The sequence below is a fragment of the Polypterus senegalus genome, chromosome 3 (genome assembly GCF_016835505.1).
Source record: "Polypterus senegalus isolate Bchr_013 chromosome 3, ASM1683550v1, whole genome shotgun sequence".
Classification (NCBI taxonomy): domain Eukaryota; kingdom Metazoa; phylum Chordata; class Cladistia; order Polypteriformes; family Polypteridae; genus Polypterus; species Polypterus senegalus.
The window spans coordinates 178,936,924-178,951,125 of NC_053156.1; the positions used below are offsets into that span (position 1 = coordinate 178,936,924).

Here is a 14,202-nt window from a genome sequence, read left to right on the forward strand (position 1 = left end):
GGTAAAAAATCCACCTGTACCTGATATCCCATAACATATCTACAAACGCATGCAATGTTACAAATAAAGCATATTTCCAAGTAAACTAATGTAGCAAGATAAAGAAAAAAATATTGTCACTCACCATCTGAAATAAACTATAGTAAACATAATTTGAAGCAGAGGAATTTAGTCTGGTATGTGTTTTCAAAATTTCTAATTTCTTTGCATATGTCATAAATTATGAAAAAAGCTTGAGGTAATTTGATTTCAAACTGAAACATTTATTGGACATGTACATACAATTTGTTTTTAACATTACATTAAAAATACAATTCTGGATTTAAAAACAGATGAATAATCAGCACTTATGCAGAATACAGTTAGGGGTAATAAAAGTCATAGTATGTTAATGTCATCAAGTGTAAGGCTTATGAGGTCTAGAGAGGCCAACAAATGAGATGCATCTTGCACTACATGGGGACCTGTGAGTGAGACTTGATGAAATTGAAACATACTTTGTTTATTCATGGAGACCTAGCCATCAACCGCTGATTGTTGCCTGCATTAGGACACATACAGCATTTTAGATTATCATGTAGTATTATGTGAAATGTATTATTAAAATATTTCGTAATAATATCTTTTCATAATAATACCTTTTCAAGAAAGTGCTATTTAAAAGACTGATATAAGTATTTAAAGTCTGAAGTTTAGCATAAGAACCTAATGTTCGAAAATAAATTCACAACTATAGTATATAGTACTAGGGTGTTGTACTGTGTTTGCCATTATGAATGTAGTGAGAAGTCAAGTAAAATTATACAGTTTATTGGCTAACTAAAAAGATTACAATATGCAAGCTTTCAAGGCAAATCAGGCCCCTTCTTCAGGCAAAAAAAAAAAAAAAACATGTAAAAATCTCTAGCGATCTAAAATCAATAAGTATATAATTTATAATAACTTCCTGAATATGTGGGGGGAAAATAAAACCACTTACATGTTTGAGGAACTCAATAAAAAATGTATGAGCTTTCAGTTTATCTTCTAGTTGATGAAGAAGAATAAGGGAAGGCTGATTAAATCCAAGTGCCTCTGTGAACAAAGTTTGTAAAAAACATGCACATACGGATGAAATGAAAACAAAGTATTTAATGACCAAATGACCAAAAACCCTGCAGAATATACATACATATCACATGAAAAAATAAAGCTGCCCTTTTATCTGTCAAACAATAATTTTAGTTCCTGACATTAAAAAAAACATAACCCATTGTGCTACAGTACACACAAATGGAATTTTTGTAATTTTCATGATTGCTTTTCTCTATGTACAATACATAAAACATCTTAATAAGGGTGCCATGAGACAAAAAAAGATGAAGATACCCGTTATCCTGAGGAGAAAGATCATTTTGTCTTTTAAAAGTCACTGTTTTCAAGAAAAAGAAAGCAGTATTTCATTACAGATTTGACATAATACCACCTGCAAAAAACTTCAAAAAACAATATAGGATTCTATGTACTGTACAATGAGTGCTCAAAAAAGTATAGCAGAACTTTAAGAAAACAATACATATTTTAAGCAATCTGAAACAGCTAAGACCCTGCTGAATCTGCAAATGAGCATACTTCCAATTTGTAACCTTTTTCAAACGTTTAAGTTACTAGAGATGCAGTATTTTGAAAAACAATACAATCGCACTTCTACTAGGAAAAAACAAATCTAAGATGACTTTGAAGTCAAACCATCCAAACTAGACTCAGGGGAACACTGTTCAATCTTATTAAAATTAATGGATAGCTAATATATCAGATGAACTTAGTTTGCTTCCTGTTTAGCTGAATAATGAAATACTTTCTAAAGGCAAAACACAATAATAGAGAAGAATCAGTCAGGAAGGATAAGGAGAGGGCAACTGTCTGCGGCCACCACCTGCAAATCCATTCCATTTTTGGAGGTTGTTTTGCAGTTGCCTCTCCAGTCCTGCTGTCACTTTTATTTGCACCAAAGCAGGTGAAGCTGATTCACAATCACTTTATGCTTCCTAACTGGTCAGACTGATATCCCTGATGCTTAATTGACTTGATGTTAGACTGTGATGATTAAGTGTTCACTTAATTTTTTTTGACCCGAATCCAACTGAGAACCTCTGGGACATTATTTACTGGTGCATCCAAGACTATCCAGGATATCACTGATGCCCTGATCCAAGTCTAGGTGGATATACCCCAGGGGATCATCCGCTGTCTCCTCAGGAGCATGCCTAGACATTGTCGGGAGTGTATACAGGCAGGTTGGGGCCATACATGCTACTGAGTCACATTATGAGTTGCCATGATGAAATTCACACAAGTTGGATTAACCTGTGATTTCAATTTTTGACTTTGATATTTAGTGTGATGTAGAATCCAGCCCTTAATTGGCTGAGGATTTTGGTTTTCATTGACCTTCGTTACATCATATTGTTCACAATGAATTACACAGTTTTACTCATTAAAGATTCTCCATCTGAATATTTTGTCCATTTAGATCTGATCTGTGATTTAAGTGTTCCATTAATTTGTTTGAGCAGTGTAGTAGGAAATGATCACCTGCTAGTATCATAAATTATACATTTCATTGCATCATGCTTTTGTAGTGTATGCACCATGCATTGCAGTTTACACACCAAAAAAATAAATAAAAATAAAAAAAAAAAACTTCATTTATAAATTTGTATTATTACTAAATGATGCACATATACTGCAATAACAGTCTGCATTTTAGAAAAAGCACTTGGAGCAGATGGAGCAGATCTGCTTTAAGGCATCACTGAGACAGAGATAGGTTTTCCAGTGTGCAGATGCTGCTGTTCCCAGGCTTACACATATGTCTGTGTCTGATATGGAAACAATACTGATTAAAACATTTAGACCACAAGAGTGAAAAGCTAGAAATAATTTTGCAGGAATTTGTTGAACTCAATAAAATGCCTCCTTCTGATTTTTTTTTTTAATTTTGCTGCTAATCTGCCTTGTTACACCATTCTTCTTTCTTTTGTTTCAATATATATTTATTTGCAGTATGTCCTCTAGGGTCATTGTAAAAAGTACACAAAATCTAAGCAAACACAAATGTAATCACAGTCTGATAATATTATTTCAATAAAAATAAAAAGCATATTTAATATAGAATAAGCTTCAAAATTTTGACTATAATCAGAATCCGATTTTCTTTGACAAAAAGCAGGCTCACCATCAGGAACAGATTCGGCCCATCTTGGATCAGATGCAGGGTAGTCATCTATCAAATCAACACTTATCTGGGCAACATTTCTGTCAAGCTCAGCAAGAGAATCCAAACCACCATTGGAGGGAAATAATTCATCCACAACATTTTGTGCACCTATAAAATCTTTCCTACAAATAAGACAGTTTTGATAAAATACATTTTTAAATGTAAATATATAAAACTGTTTTTGTATATTTTATTTTAACAATGTATAAAACTACTTTAAAAAAATTACACAAGTTTATGATCTCATTTACCCCACCTCCTTACATCTTTCTACAGAAATGTTGAAGAAAAAAAAAAAAATGCAGGACCTGTATTGGTTATAAAAATCATAGAAAAAATGTTAAAGAATTATGCAAGTGTTATATAATAAATGTCATGCCTGCATTTAAGTAGGCAAATTTTTACTCTTTGAAATTCCACATACAAGTATTAACGCATTCTGAAACGCATTCCTTGATTCAAATTTAAAGTAGAATTCCTGCAAAACAGAATTTCATTGAGTATTCTAATGACTCTTTGAGAACCATTTTTTGTGATCAAACCTTTATTTTACACATCATTAAATGAAAACCATTTTTTAAAAAAAGATTACGGATTATGCAGCATGTAACTAGAGATTTTTTTTGCATGAAGATTTTCATACTGTTTGCTGTTGCTCATTTTTGGCTACCTTGAAGCCTGCTGTATCACAATTTGTCATTTCCTTTCTTAATGAAAACATGAGTTTAAATATTTTTCCTGGCCAGCACAACAAACAATATGGGGTAAGTAACAGATAAAAAATACATACTTTTTGTGCTGAGTACTCCTTTAATTGGTGATACCAAATAAAATTTTTTTGAGTGCTGGTATGGTAAGTACAAAAGGAGGCAATAACAGATATGGAAAGTGACGGGCAGGAGCTTTTGGCGAGGTGCTAGGCACAATTATGGCGGAAGACAACGAGGAATTGGAGCTTCCACCAGCTACAGTCACACAGTGGGGCAAGGGCAGTGCATCACCTGCTCAGAACCAGACCCTAGCAGCAAGCTGCATGGTCCTCTTATAGCTGATTCTGTTGACCTGGGGTCTGACCCTATAGAAGAGGGTGAAAGTGACAGACCCTGGGTGTCACCTACCCAGTCACAGAGCAGCAGCTCTGGCAGTGAGGTGGAGAAACAGCAGCGTCAGAGGCAGCGAGGGGGCTGCTAGGCTGCCACAGAGCCAATGCTAGGCACTCTCCTGTCATGGTAGGCTGTGCCAACGGCAGGCAGCAGCCAGAAGCAGACACCCAGATCCATGATGTGCCGTGTGCTGCCACGGACGTCACCTATATGGGCCTATTTAGGCATGCTGACAGAGGATGAGACCACTGCAATCTGCAACCTCTGCCAGTATATGTAATGTTGGATAAGAGGGTTTCCTGAATAGAGCATTAAAACAGATAGATACAGTATATGTAAAGTCATTAAACAGAATAAAAGACAATAAACCAGGGTAAAATAGTAAATTCAATACTAAAAGAAAGCCTAGCAAATAACATCATTTGTGATATAACGCACAAATTATACTGAGCATTTGGGCAGGGAAGAAGACTGAAAGAGGAGGCAGAATGTCAGGTTAAGTTAAAAGCTTTCCTGAACAGATGCGTTTTAAGTTGTTTTTTAAAAGAATGAATGGAGTCAACTGATCTAATTAATTTAGGCAGGTCATTCCAAAGTCTGGGTGCAATATAGCTAAAGGCCCTGTCACCCATAGAGTGCAGGACAGTATGGGATACAAGAAGATTGGCAGAATTAGTGGACCTTAGTGGGCGAACAGGAGCATAGTGATGGCGAAGGTCACTCAAGTAATCTGGTGCGAGGCCATTTAAAGCTTTGTAGGTGAATAACAGAATTTTATATTCATTTATGTAAGACACAGGGAGCCAGTGGAAGCAAAGCAGGATGGATGTTATGAGCTTGCTGTTGCTGGTCCATGTTAGGACTCTTGCAGCAGAGTTTTGAATCAGCTGGAGCTGTGATATAAGATTAGAAGTGTCACCTGCCAGTATGGAGTTAAAGTAATCTATGCAGGATGTGATAAAAGCATGGCCAAGTTTCTGGGCTTCAGAAAATGAGAGGAATGAGAGAATACAAGATATGTTAACCAGATGAAAGTAAGTTTCTCAATGTGGTTTATGTAGGCAGAAATAGAAAGGAAGGAATCAAAATGACACGAAGATGCCTTACATCAGAAGAAGGTCTGATGAAATGACCAAGTGACTAAGAAGGAGCTCATTTTCTTAAGTTGCATTTTAGCCAATTTGCAGGGGTTCAGTTCTGTTGCAATTTCATTTCAAAGAGTTCTGCTCCATCTAGGTTTTAATTTCACAAGCGGAAGTTATAGAGTTGCTTATCATTTGCATAAAAATGATAACCCAGTCCATAGCTACGAATGATATGGCCAAGGTGAATCACATAGACACAGAACCCCTTGTGTAACTGGCGCTGAGTTTGGTCAGCTTTTGCCAAGACTAACTAACTCTTGTCTATCAGTCAGATAGAACTTAAACCACTGGAGGGCAGTGTTGGAGATACCCAGCATACTCTCAGTTCTGGACAGTAGAATGTCATGTCTGACAGTGTTGAATGCTGCACTAACAGAATTAATATGTTGGTTTGTCCAGAGTCTACTGCCATTAACAAATCATTGGTTACCCGAAGCACAGCATTTTCATAGCTGTGCTGTGCCCTGAAACCAGACTGAAAAGGTTCCATCAAATTATTAACAGTTAAGTAATTGGTGCATTTGGGAGGCTACATGTTCAAGAACTTTTGACAGCAAAGGTACATGAGAAACGGGCCAAAAAGTGTTAAGATTGTTAGCAACAAGACCAGACTTTAACAGTGGGGTTACAGAAGCGATTTTAAAAGTAGCAGGCGCAAAGCCAGTGTAAAGTGGTGTATTTATTATTGTTGTAACAGTCAGGATTATGGCATTAACGCAGAATTTAAGAAATATGGTGGGAATGTGGTCCAGTACACAGGTAGAGGGCCTCATCTTACAAAGCAGGTCATTAACAAATGCAGATGTGACTGGTGAAAATTTAGAAAAAATAGCTGGGTGGAGTGGGAAGACAGGAAAAGATATAAATTGATGATGGATTTATGTTAGTTAAATTATTTAAATCTTTGTTGAAAATTATTGGCGCTGCAGCTCCTACCCTATGGGCTAGTACACACAGACCCCTTGCGCCAATTGATGAGTTGTGGCATCCCCACCTGGAGATCCCCAGCTGCCATTATTTTACCAGAAAGGCTGTTCCAGCCCTCCACCAGCACGTGGCACAGAATGTAGGCCTGTCACTCAACCATGCTGTGGACAGAAGGGTCCACTTTACCACTGACACATGGACAAGCAAGGGAGGTATGCATCATTTACTGCCCATTGAGTCACCCTCCAAGGGGCTGAGGAGGGTGCCGTTAGGTGGGGCACCATTAGAGTTGGCAGTGCCACCATGGGCGATCAGGGGAGACTCTGCCACTTTCACCTCCTCCTACTGCATAGCTGCCTCCAACCCATACACAAACTTCATTGAGCCATCCAGCAAATGCCCCTACAGCTACTGTATGCTATGGCACTGCACAGCAGGGCACAAAAGGCAGTGCCTGCTGTCAGGGAGTGAGGGGACACTGAGCAACAGGAGGATGAGGAGAAGGAGGAAGAAAATAATCTGGAAGTGGTGGGCAGGGGGAGCCTCAACAAAATGGCTGCACATATGCTGCAATGCCTTAAGAGGAACCCCTGAATTAAAGCTATAAAAGAAAGGGATGATTACTGGGGGGGTCACCCTACCAGAAACCCTGGTACAAAGCCAAGATGGGGGAGCTTATAGAGATCAGCAAGCAGGAACAGAGGATGCGTCACCTCTTTTCTGTCCTTACCAGTACCCTGCTTGAAGCATACCCCTATCTTCACTACCCCGCTACCTCCCCACAGATCCATCTGAGAGCTGTCAGTAGCAGCAACAGCAGATTCTTTGGACAGACTGAACTTTATAAATATGAATGAGTCTTGTATCAGCAGTGATTTCCAGCACTCTTCTGCTGATAACAGGGACTAAATGGGTTCTTTGTCTGTCGCTCTCTATCACTTTCCATTTGTTTTTTTTTAGTAAACCTTATGTAAACTGGGGATGTGGGGTCCACACCTCCATGAATTCATGCTACCTGCTTCTGTTGCGAGCGCCTACAAGAAGTTTTTACTGTTCTGATTTAATTCAATTAATTTTATCTCAGGGAGGAATGGTGGTAGAGAGGTTGACACTGCTGCCTCACAGCTTAGGTCACCTTTTTGGCCAAAATATTTGGTCCAGCATAGTTGGAAGATGCTTCCTTAGTCCTTTGGGACACTTAAAAAAAACCCAGTTAAACTGAATTAAGAGTATTCTCTTTGTAGCTTGTTGCTTTGAATTTCCCGGTTTTAAAGATTTCATCATTTCTGAATTTAGACTCTAGTTCGGCATTTTCTCTTTGTTTACATGAAACATAGGATTGATTTCCGGTTATAAACCTTGCACATCTCTCACTACGTTCTTTCTTCTTTGATCTCTTGGAGACATGGTTGCACAGGGGTTGGTACTATGAAGAGCATATGATCATGCTTACAGTTAGTTTCACTAGTCTTCTGTCTGACACAGTGCAGATTTGAACACTGGGAGAAACTCGGGGTTAGCAGAGAAAACTCATGCAGATATAAACAGAACATGCAGACTTCATGGAAACCAAAGGTGCTAAGGCAGCTGGTGAACTACTATAGCATCAGTATTCATACCAGCAGTTGATCTCATCACATGCCTGTGTCAATAGATACAGACAACTGGTGAACGGCCCAAGGACTGGACGAGATCAGTGTTTATTCCTATTACGAAGAAGGGAGATGCTACCAACTGTGGAAACTATCGTACTATTGTGCTCATACCTCATGCCAGCAAAATACTACTGAAGATCCTACAAAAACGGTTGCAGCCTTACCTTGACAAAGAGCTGCCAGAGGAACAAGCAGGATTCAGAAAAGGCAGAGGAACAAGAGATAATGGAAAAGGCCAGAGAATACAACAAGGAGATCTATTTTTGTTTCATCGATTACATCAATGCCTTTGACTGTGTTGATCACTAGAAACTCTGGACTACCATGAAGGATATGGGTGTGCAAAACCATCTGATCAGCCTCATTAGGAACCTTTACATCTACCAAGAAGCAACAGTCCGAACGGAACACGGTGACACGGTATGGTTCAAAGTAGAGAGAGGTGTCAGACAAGGCTACATTCTGTCACCATTTCTCTTCAATTTAAAAGTAGAAGCTATTTTCAGGAAGGCTGTTCTTGCCGATAAAGAATGCAACATTGATAACAAGTGCAGAAGGAATGAAGGACTTATTATGAATCGTCAAACTGGAAAGCTCAAACATGGGACTGCTGCTTAACACAAGGAAGACAAAGATATTGACTACTGCTAGATACGACTGGGACACATTTGAGATGGACGCAGATGAATTAGAAGTTGTAAAGGACTTCAGCCTACCCAGATCGATGATCACTCAAGATGCAACAACGACACCAGAAGTCAAAAGGAGAATAGCTTTGGGCAAATCAACAATGAAGTTACTGGACAAGGTCTTTAAATCAAGGATCATTTCACAATTGACGATGACACAGCTCGTACATATTTTGGCCTTTTCTGTGGTAACATACGGATGCGAAACTTGGACGATAAAGAAACAAGATAGAAGAAGAATCAACACCTTCAAAATGTGGTGCAGGAGAAGGATGTTTTCAATACCATAGACAGAAGAACAAACAAATCAATTTTGGAACAAATCAAGCCGGATATGTCACTCGTGTCAAGGATCACCAAGCTACGACTTGCCTACTTTGGACATATTAAACAAAGAGAGCGATCACTGGAGAAGGCTATCATGGTTGGAAGATCAGAAGTAACAAGACGAAGAGGAAGACCAGCAACTCGATGGCTCGACACAATCACAATAACGGCAGAGAAGACCCTAGTGGATCTATCTAGACTTGTACATGATCAATTTTCCTACAGATCATTCATCCATCAAGTTGCAATGGCTCAGGATCGAGCTGAAGGCCGCTAATAAATAATAGTTTTTCTACATTTTCTATAAGAACAAATGCTATAAAATGTAAAGCCATAAAGGCATATTAATATTGTGTACTCGATTTAGGGAGCTTAACAGATAGGTAAATAATGCAGGTTCTCATATTTTATTTTTAAAATACATAAACAGCATAAATAATGTGTTATCTCTGCTTGTCACACTTGCCAAATGTGCAGGTCGATCTTCAAGTTCCATGTCAATATAAGAGAAGGAAGTGCGTACAGTTAGCCACGTACAGAATGAAAATAAACCTTGAAGGAGCCTGACGAAAACACAGGAGACTCTATGAATTAATAATAACAAAAGATTTAGCACGATCTACAAGACATTTTTATCTTTTTGATAGAAGCAAAAGTGCAAAACATCAGCACAGACAATATGGATGGCCTTCAGCACAACTTCAAAAAATAACGAGTCAGTGGCTTCAATCATATGCCACGTGAAATTTTCCTTTTCTCCCAGGGCAGAATATTTTTTCAATAAACTCAGTTTTCTGAAAAGCACAGAAAGCACTGCCCTGTCGGCAGTGTTAGCAGTCTATGGCTGCGCAGTGGTAGTACAAGGGCAAGGGGTGGCGAGCGGCTGCCAAGTTGTTTCCCTGAAAGAGTACACAAAGAAATAGTTTCTCGCATGAAAAGACCTAAATATTTTTTCTGTCTTTTGATGAAGATTTTGATATTTCCGCTTTGTTTTGATGAAATATGATTGCAAGTCCCCAACTGTCCAGTATAGTTGGCTGACATTTCCCTAGCCCTCAGTGACACTTTAAAGACGACTGCACCATTATAATCCAGTCAAATCTAATTCAGTTAGTCCATCCCATTTAACTTTAATGCATTTTGCCAAGTTTGACAAATATTGCGAACAAATTTCACATCACTACTCAGTATGCCTATAAAAAACATGAAATATAATTCCAGTGCCTTCATTATCTGGTACGGTATATTATCCAATTATTTTTTCATGAACAAGTATATCTTGTCAATGGGACACGTAAAATGAGAGTAGTAAAGTAAACTGGAAATAAACATATAGACTATGAAAAATCATGCACCAATCAGCTAGCGACTGAAATCAGTTGTTTTTTGCTTTTCATAACCAACAGCCAGATCAGTTTAAGTGTACGATTTTGTGTATATGTAGGAGACAATGTCAGCTTGCTCAGATTTCTTATGCTTGGATTAAGTAGTTTATACATTTTGGAATGGAGCATTATGGGGAGTGCAATTTTCTTTCGTTCTTTTCCTTAATCAAATTAAATGGGTGCAATTAATCAGACCAAGTGAGTGCATTTAAGCAATTTTCAATGATGCTTCTAATTTATTAGCACTCTAAATTTTACTGCAAGCATTTTTAGTTATGCAGGAGCATATATATACTGTATCTGCAAGTGTCAAATTAATTCTTAACATGAATAAAAACATTTTTGTATGTGTAGTTCTTCACATGAAATATACAGTTAAATTGTCTGAAGAAGAAGAAAGTTCTATAAAAGCAATTAAGACTGATTAAAAATGAAGTATAATAGACCAGTAACAACTATGGGAACAGCATATGGATACAGAGAAATGATGTGTGCAAGAAGGTTTACATGTGGTATAAAACTCAGCTCTTTCATCTTTGTACTTGCTGTGGATGTACTTAACAAACATATCCAGATGCTTAATTATTTGAAATGCTATGCACTGATTAACTTATACTCATGGCAGAATGGCAGGAAGAACGGCACAAGAGGATAACAGAGTCAGGGGGCCTTGAAACATGGAGGACTGAAAGTAAATTCTGGACAAAAAATATCGGAGGTTGTGTTTAACAGCAATAAAAGGCAGAGTGGGTTTTAGATCTTGAGAAGACAGAGACGTTTAAATACTTATAAGAGAAGGGTTGTGAAGTGGACACAGGTGAGAACATAAAGGTAACATGTTAGAAATAGTGGGGTGTAGTATGTGATAAAAGCATATCAAGCAAAATAAAGGTAAAGATCCATTCCACAGAAATGAATCAATATGGAAAAGAATGGAAGAGAGGCTTGAAATAACTTAGCTGGAAATACTTAGGCTTTCAGGGTATCAGTAGGGGACCTGTGAAGAAAGAGAAGGTTAAGGAAAGGGTCAGCAAACGCAAAGGCCAGTGAGGAGAATTAAAGAGGCAAGACTGAAATGGTATGGACATATGGCAAGTAGAACATGTGACTGTGATGACCAAAAGAGTGTGAAGAAGACCTATTACAGGCAGAAAAATGAGGAGGAGGAGGAGGAGGAGGAGGAGAATGTGTTAGTGAAAAAAGACGGCTTACATGCCTTACACCGTACCTGGGCCAGTTTATTAGCACAGGAGCTTAAGTGAAGCAAATGGCTCATGGTGAACTGCATGGTTGGTTGTTGGACTCCTGTAAACTTTCACTTAAGTCAATTTTGTCTTCATTTCATTGTGTATACCACATTAGGAGATAATCCCATATGCACCTGACATTGCAGAGTGATTTTACTTTGAGAACGGTCTAGATGCAGCCCGCAATACCTATGACATCAGATACGGAACGCACCTAACGTCAGTTTTGAGACGCCCATCATTGTTTTTGTCAGAGCTCGTAGGAATGGTGGACTTTGAATAAATCTTTATGAAAGCTTTTTGGGGGAAAGAAGAGCAAGACAGTGAGTGAGTTTATTGCAAGTTTTATTAATATTAGATAACATCATACTTTACTGGTGGGGTACGAATTATACCAGAGTGTAATAAAGATGTTAGTTGAATCAACTTTCAGGTGCAGTGCAATACTAAGCGCTCCTAGAAAGTATTAAACAACAAGCAGGTCTGTTTATGTAGAATATTATTACAGGGCTGTTCAGAATACTCAATTCTGAATAGTAAATCGACAGATTCAGTTGTCAATTAATTTTTATAATATCTAATATGTAATTTTCCGTTGAGAAGTATAATTGACCACAGCCAAGTGTAATAGATTGTAATCAAATATCAGTGACTGCAATTAAGTACTTATAATTACCCTGCCCTATAATTGTCCTGTATATCAAGTATATACTAGCTAATCAGAAGCAAAACCTATCTGTAACCTGGGATTTTAGATACCAAAATATATTTCAGAAAGACAGTGAAGAGAGATTGAGCCAATATAAAGTGATTTTCCACTGAAAAGTGGAAAAAGTGCATATATTTCTAAGACAAACACAGTTAACAGTGGATATACTATTTTTTCAAGCACAGTAATGTTACTAGTCAAAATTTTAAATACACTTACCGTATATACTCATGTATATGTCGGGACTTGAAACCCGAAAAATCAAACCCTGACTCATACGCCATATCAAAAATGTGACACATTTTTTTTACATCTTCTTGCCTCTTCCAATCTTGCATCAGTTTCTCAGATGCATTGAATTTTGTTGCAGCAGCGCAGTTACTAATTTCTTTCGCTACTTCGACAACATTTAATTTAAAACCACCTTCATATTTTCCACAGATCGAATGCTTCATCATAAATAAGGGATGCTCTTACGATAAAGGTGTATGAGGGTGTGAGATACAAAAAACACAAATCGGAGCCAACGTTTCTTCAGAATAGTTCAGGGATTACCGTGTGGTCACGTAGGCACAATACATAGTTTTTTTTTTTTAAAAAAAAAAAAGCAGTGTGCTCCGTGGTTACTCTTTCAGGTGGGCGTTAGCATATCATAATCTCTTGGACCAATAAGGTGAGTTTTCCACATTCGACTTACATGACCAACATTATAAAAAAACAGAAATTATACGGTAAAATCAAGTCTCGACTTATCTGCGGGAGAACTTACCCACGAGTATATACAGTAGGTCACTTTAGATGTTTTTTTATAGTTCTGTATAGATTACAAAACACAGAACGAGATGTTACTATCCTTGTGCAAGCACGTACAATAGGTTCAGTTACGCTTGTCGGTGAATGGTAGACTTAGAGAAGTTTTCTAGAATATTGGGACGCATCATCAGTAGTGTTCCTCTGGCTCATGGGGTGTTTCAGCCTTTCACACTATACACCCTCACCAGAGGCGGCAAGCTATAGGGTGATCAGCCCTAAGCTTGCATCCCACTCCCAATTAGTCATGAGAGTCGCTTTGGTGCCAAATGACTGACATCTCATGAACCTATGTATGGCAGCCTAAGTTTGTTAATTGGGGGCTCAACAGGGGATATTCCTCTTCATCCAAAGCCACTGGCTACTTCTCTCCGCTGCATCTGATTCAGCTTTGATGGCTGCACGCTGTCTCTGGCCCCTAATTCCCAGGTCTCTAAGCAGTTTGACGGTAGATGTTGCCACAAACCCTCTGCATCCAACTTCCACTGGGCGAACCTCCATGGTCCAGCCGCGATATCGCGCTTCAGCAGCCAACTCAGCATAGCGTAGATATTTCCGCTCATATGCCTCATCCACGGAATCCTCCCAGGGTACAGTGAGCTCGATAATGTAACCTTTCCTTAAGGAAGGGGACCAGAGCACCATGTCAGGTCTCAAAGTGGTAAAGGCAATCTCCGCAGGAAACACCAACTGTTGGCCAATATCTACCAGCAGTTTCCAGTCGCGTGCTAAGCACAGCTGGCCTCTTTCCGATGGTGTGGAGTTGCTCCTGGTAACTGTAGCCCCTTCTTGGACAAAGGCAACCGTCCATAGGTGATTAGATATTGGTTGTGGAAGGGTATTGATGAAAGATCATTTTTCCTCCATTATGGAAGCAAGGCTCTTTAGGACCTGGTTGTGGCGCCAAGTGTATTGCCAGTATTTACAGTACATAACGGAAAATTTT

General features: G+C 38.5%; 1 protein-coding gene across 1 annotated transcript in view; it reads right to left on the reverse strand.

Annotated features, from left to right (window-relative positions):
* nup133 (nucleoporin 133) overlaps positions 1–14,202 on the reverse strand; it is a 185,862-nt gene that overhangs the window by 56,235 nt on the left and 115,425 nt on the right. Inside the window, exons 13-14 of the mRNA XM_039748252.1 lie at positions 3,218–3,381; positions 980–1,074 (exon numbers count right to left, since the gene is read on the reverse strand). Coding sequence (XP_039604186.1) covers positions 980–1,074; positions 3,218–3,381 — 259 coding nt within the window. The remainder of the gene's footprint in view (positions 1–979; positions 1,075–3,217; positions 3,382–14,202) is intronic.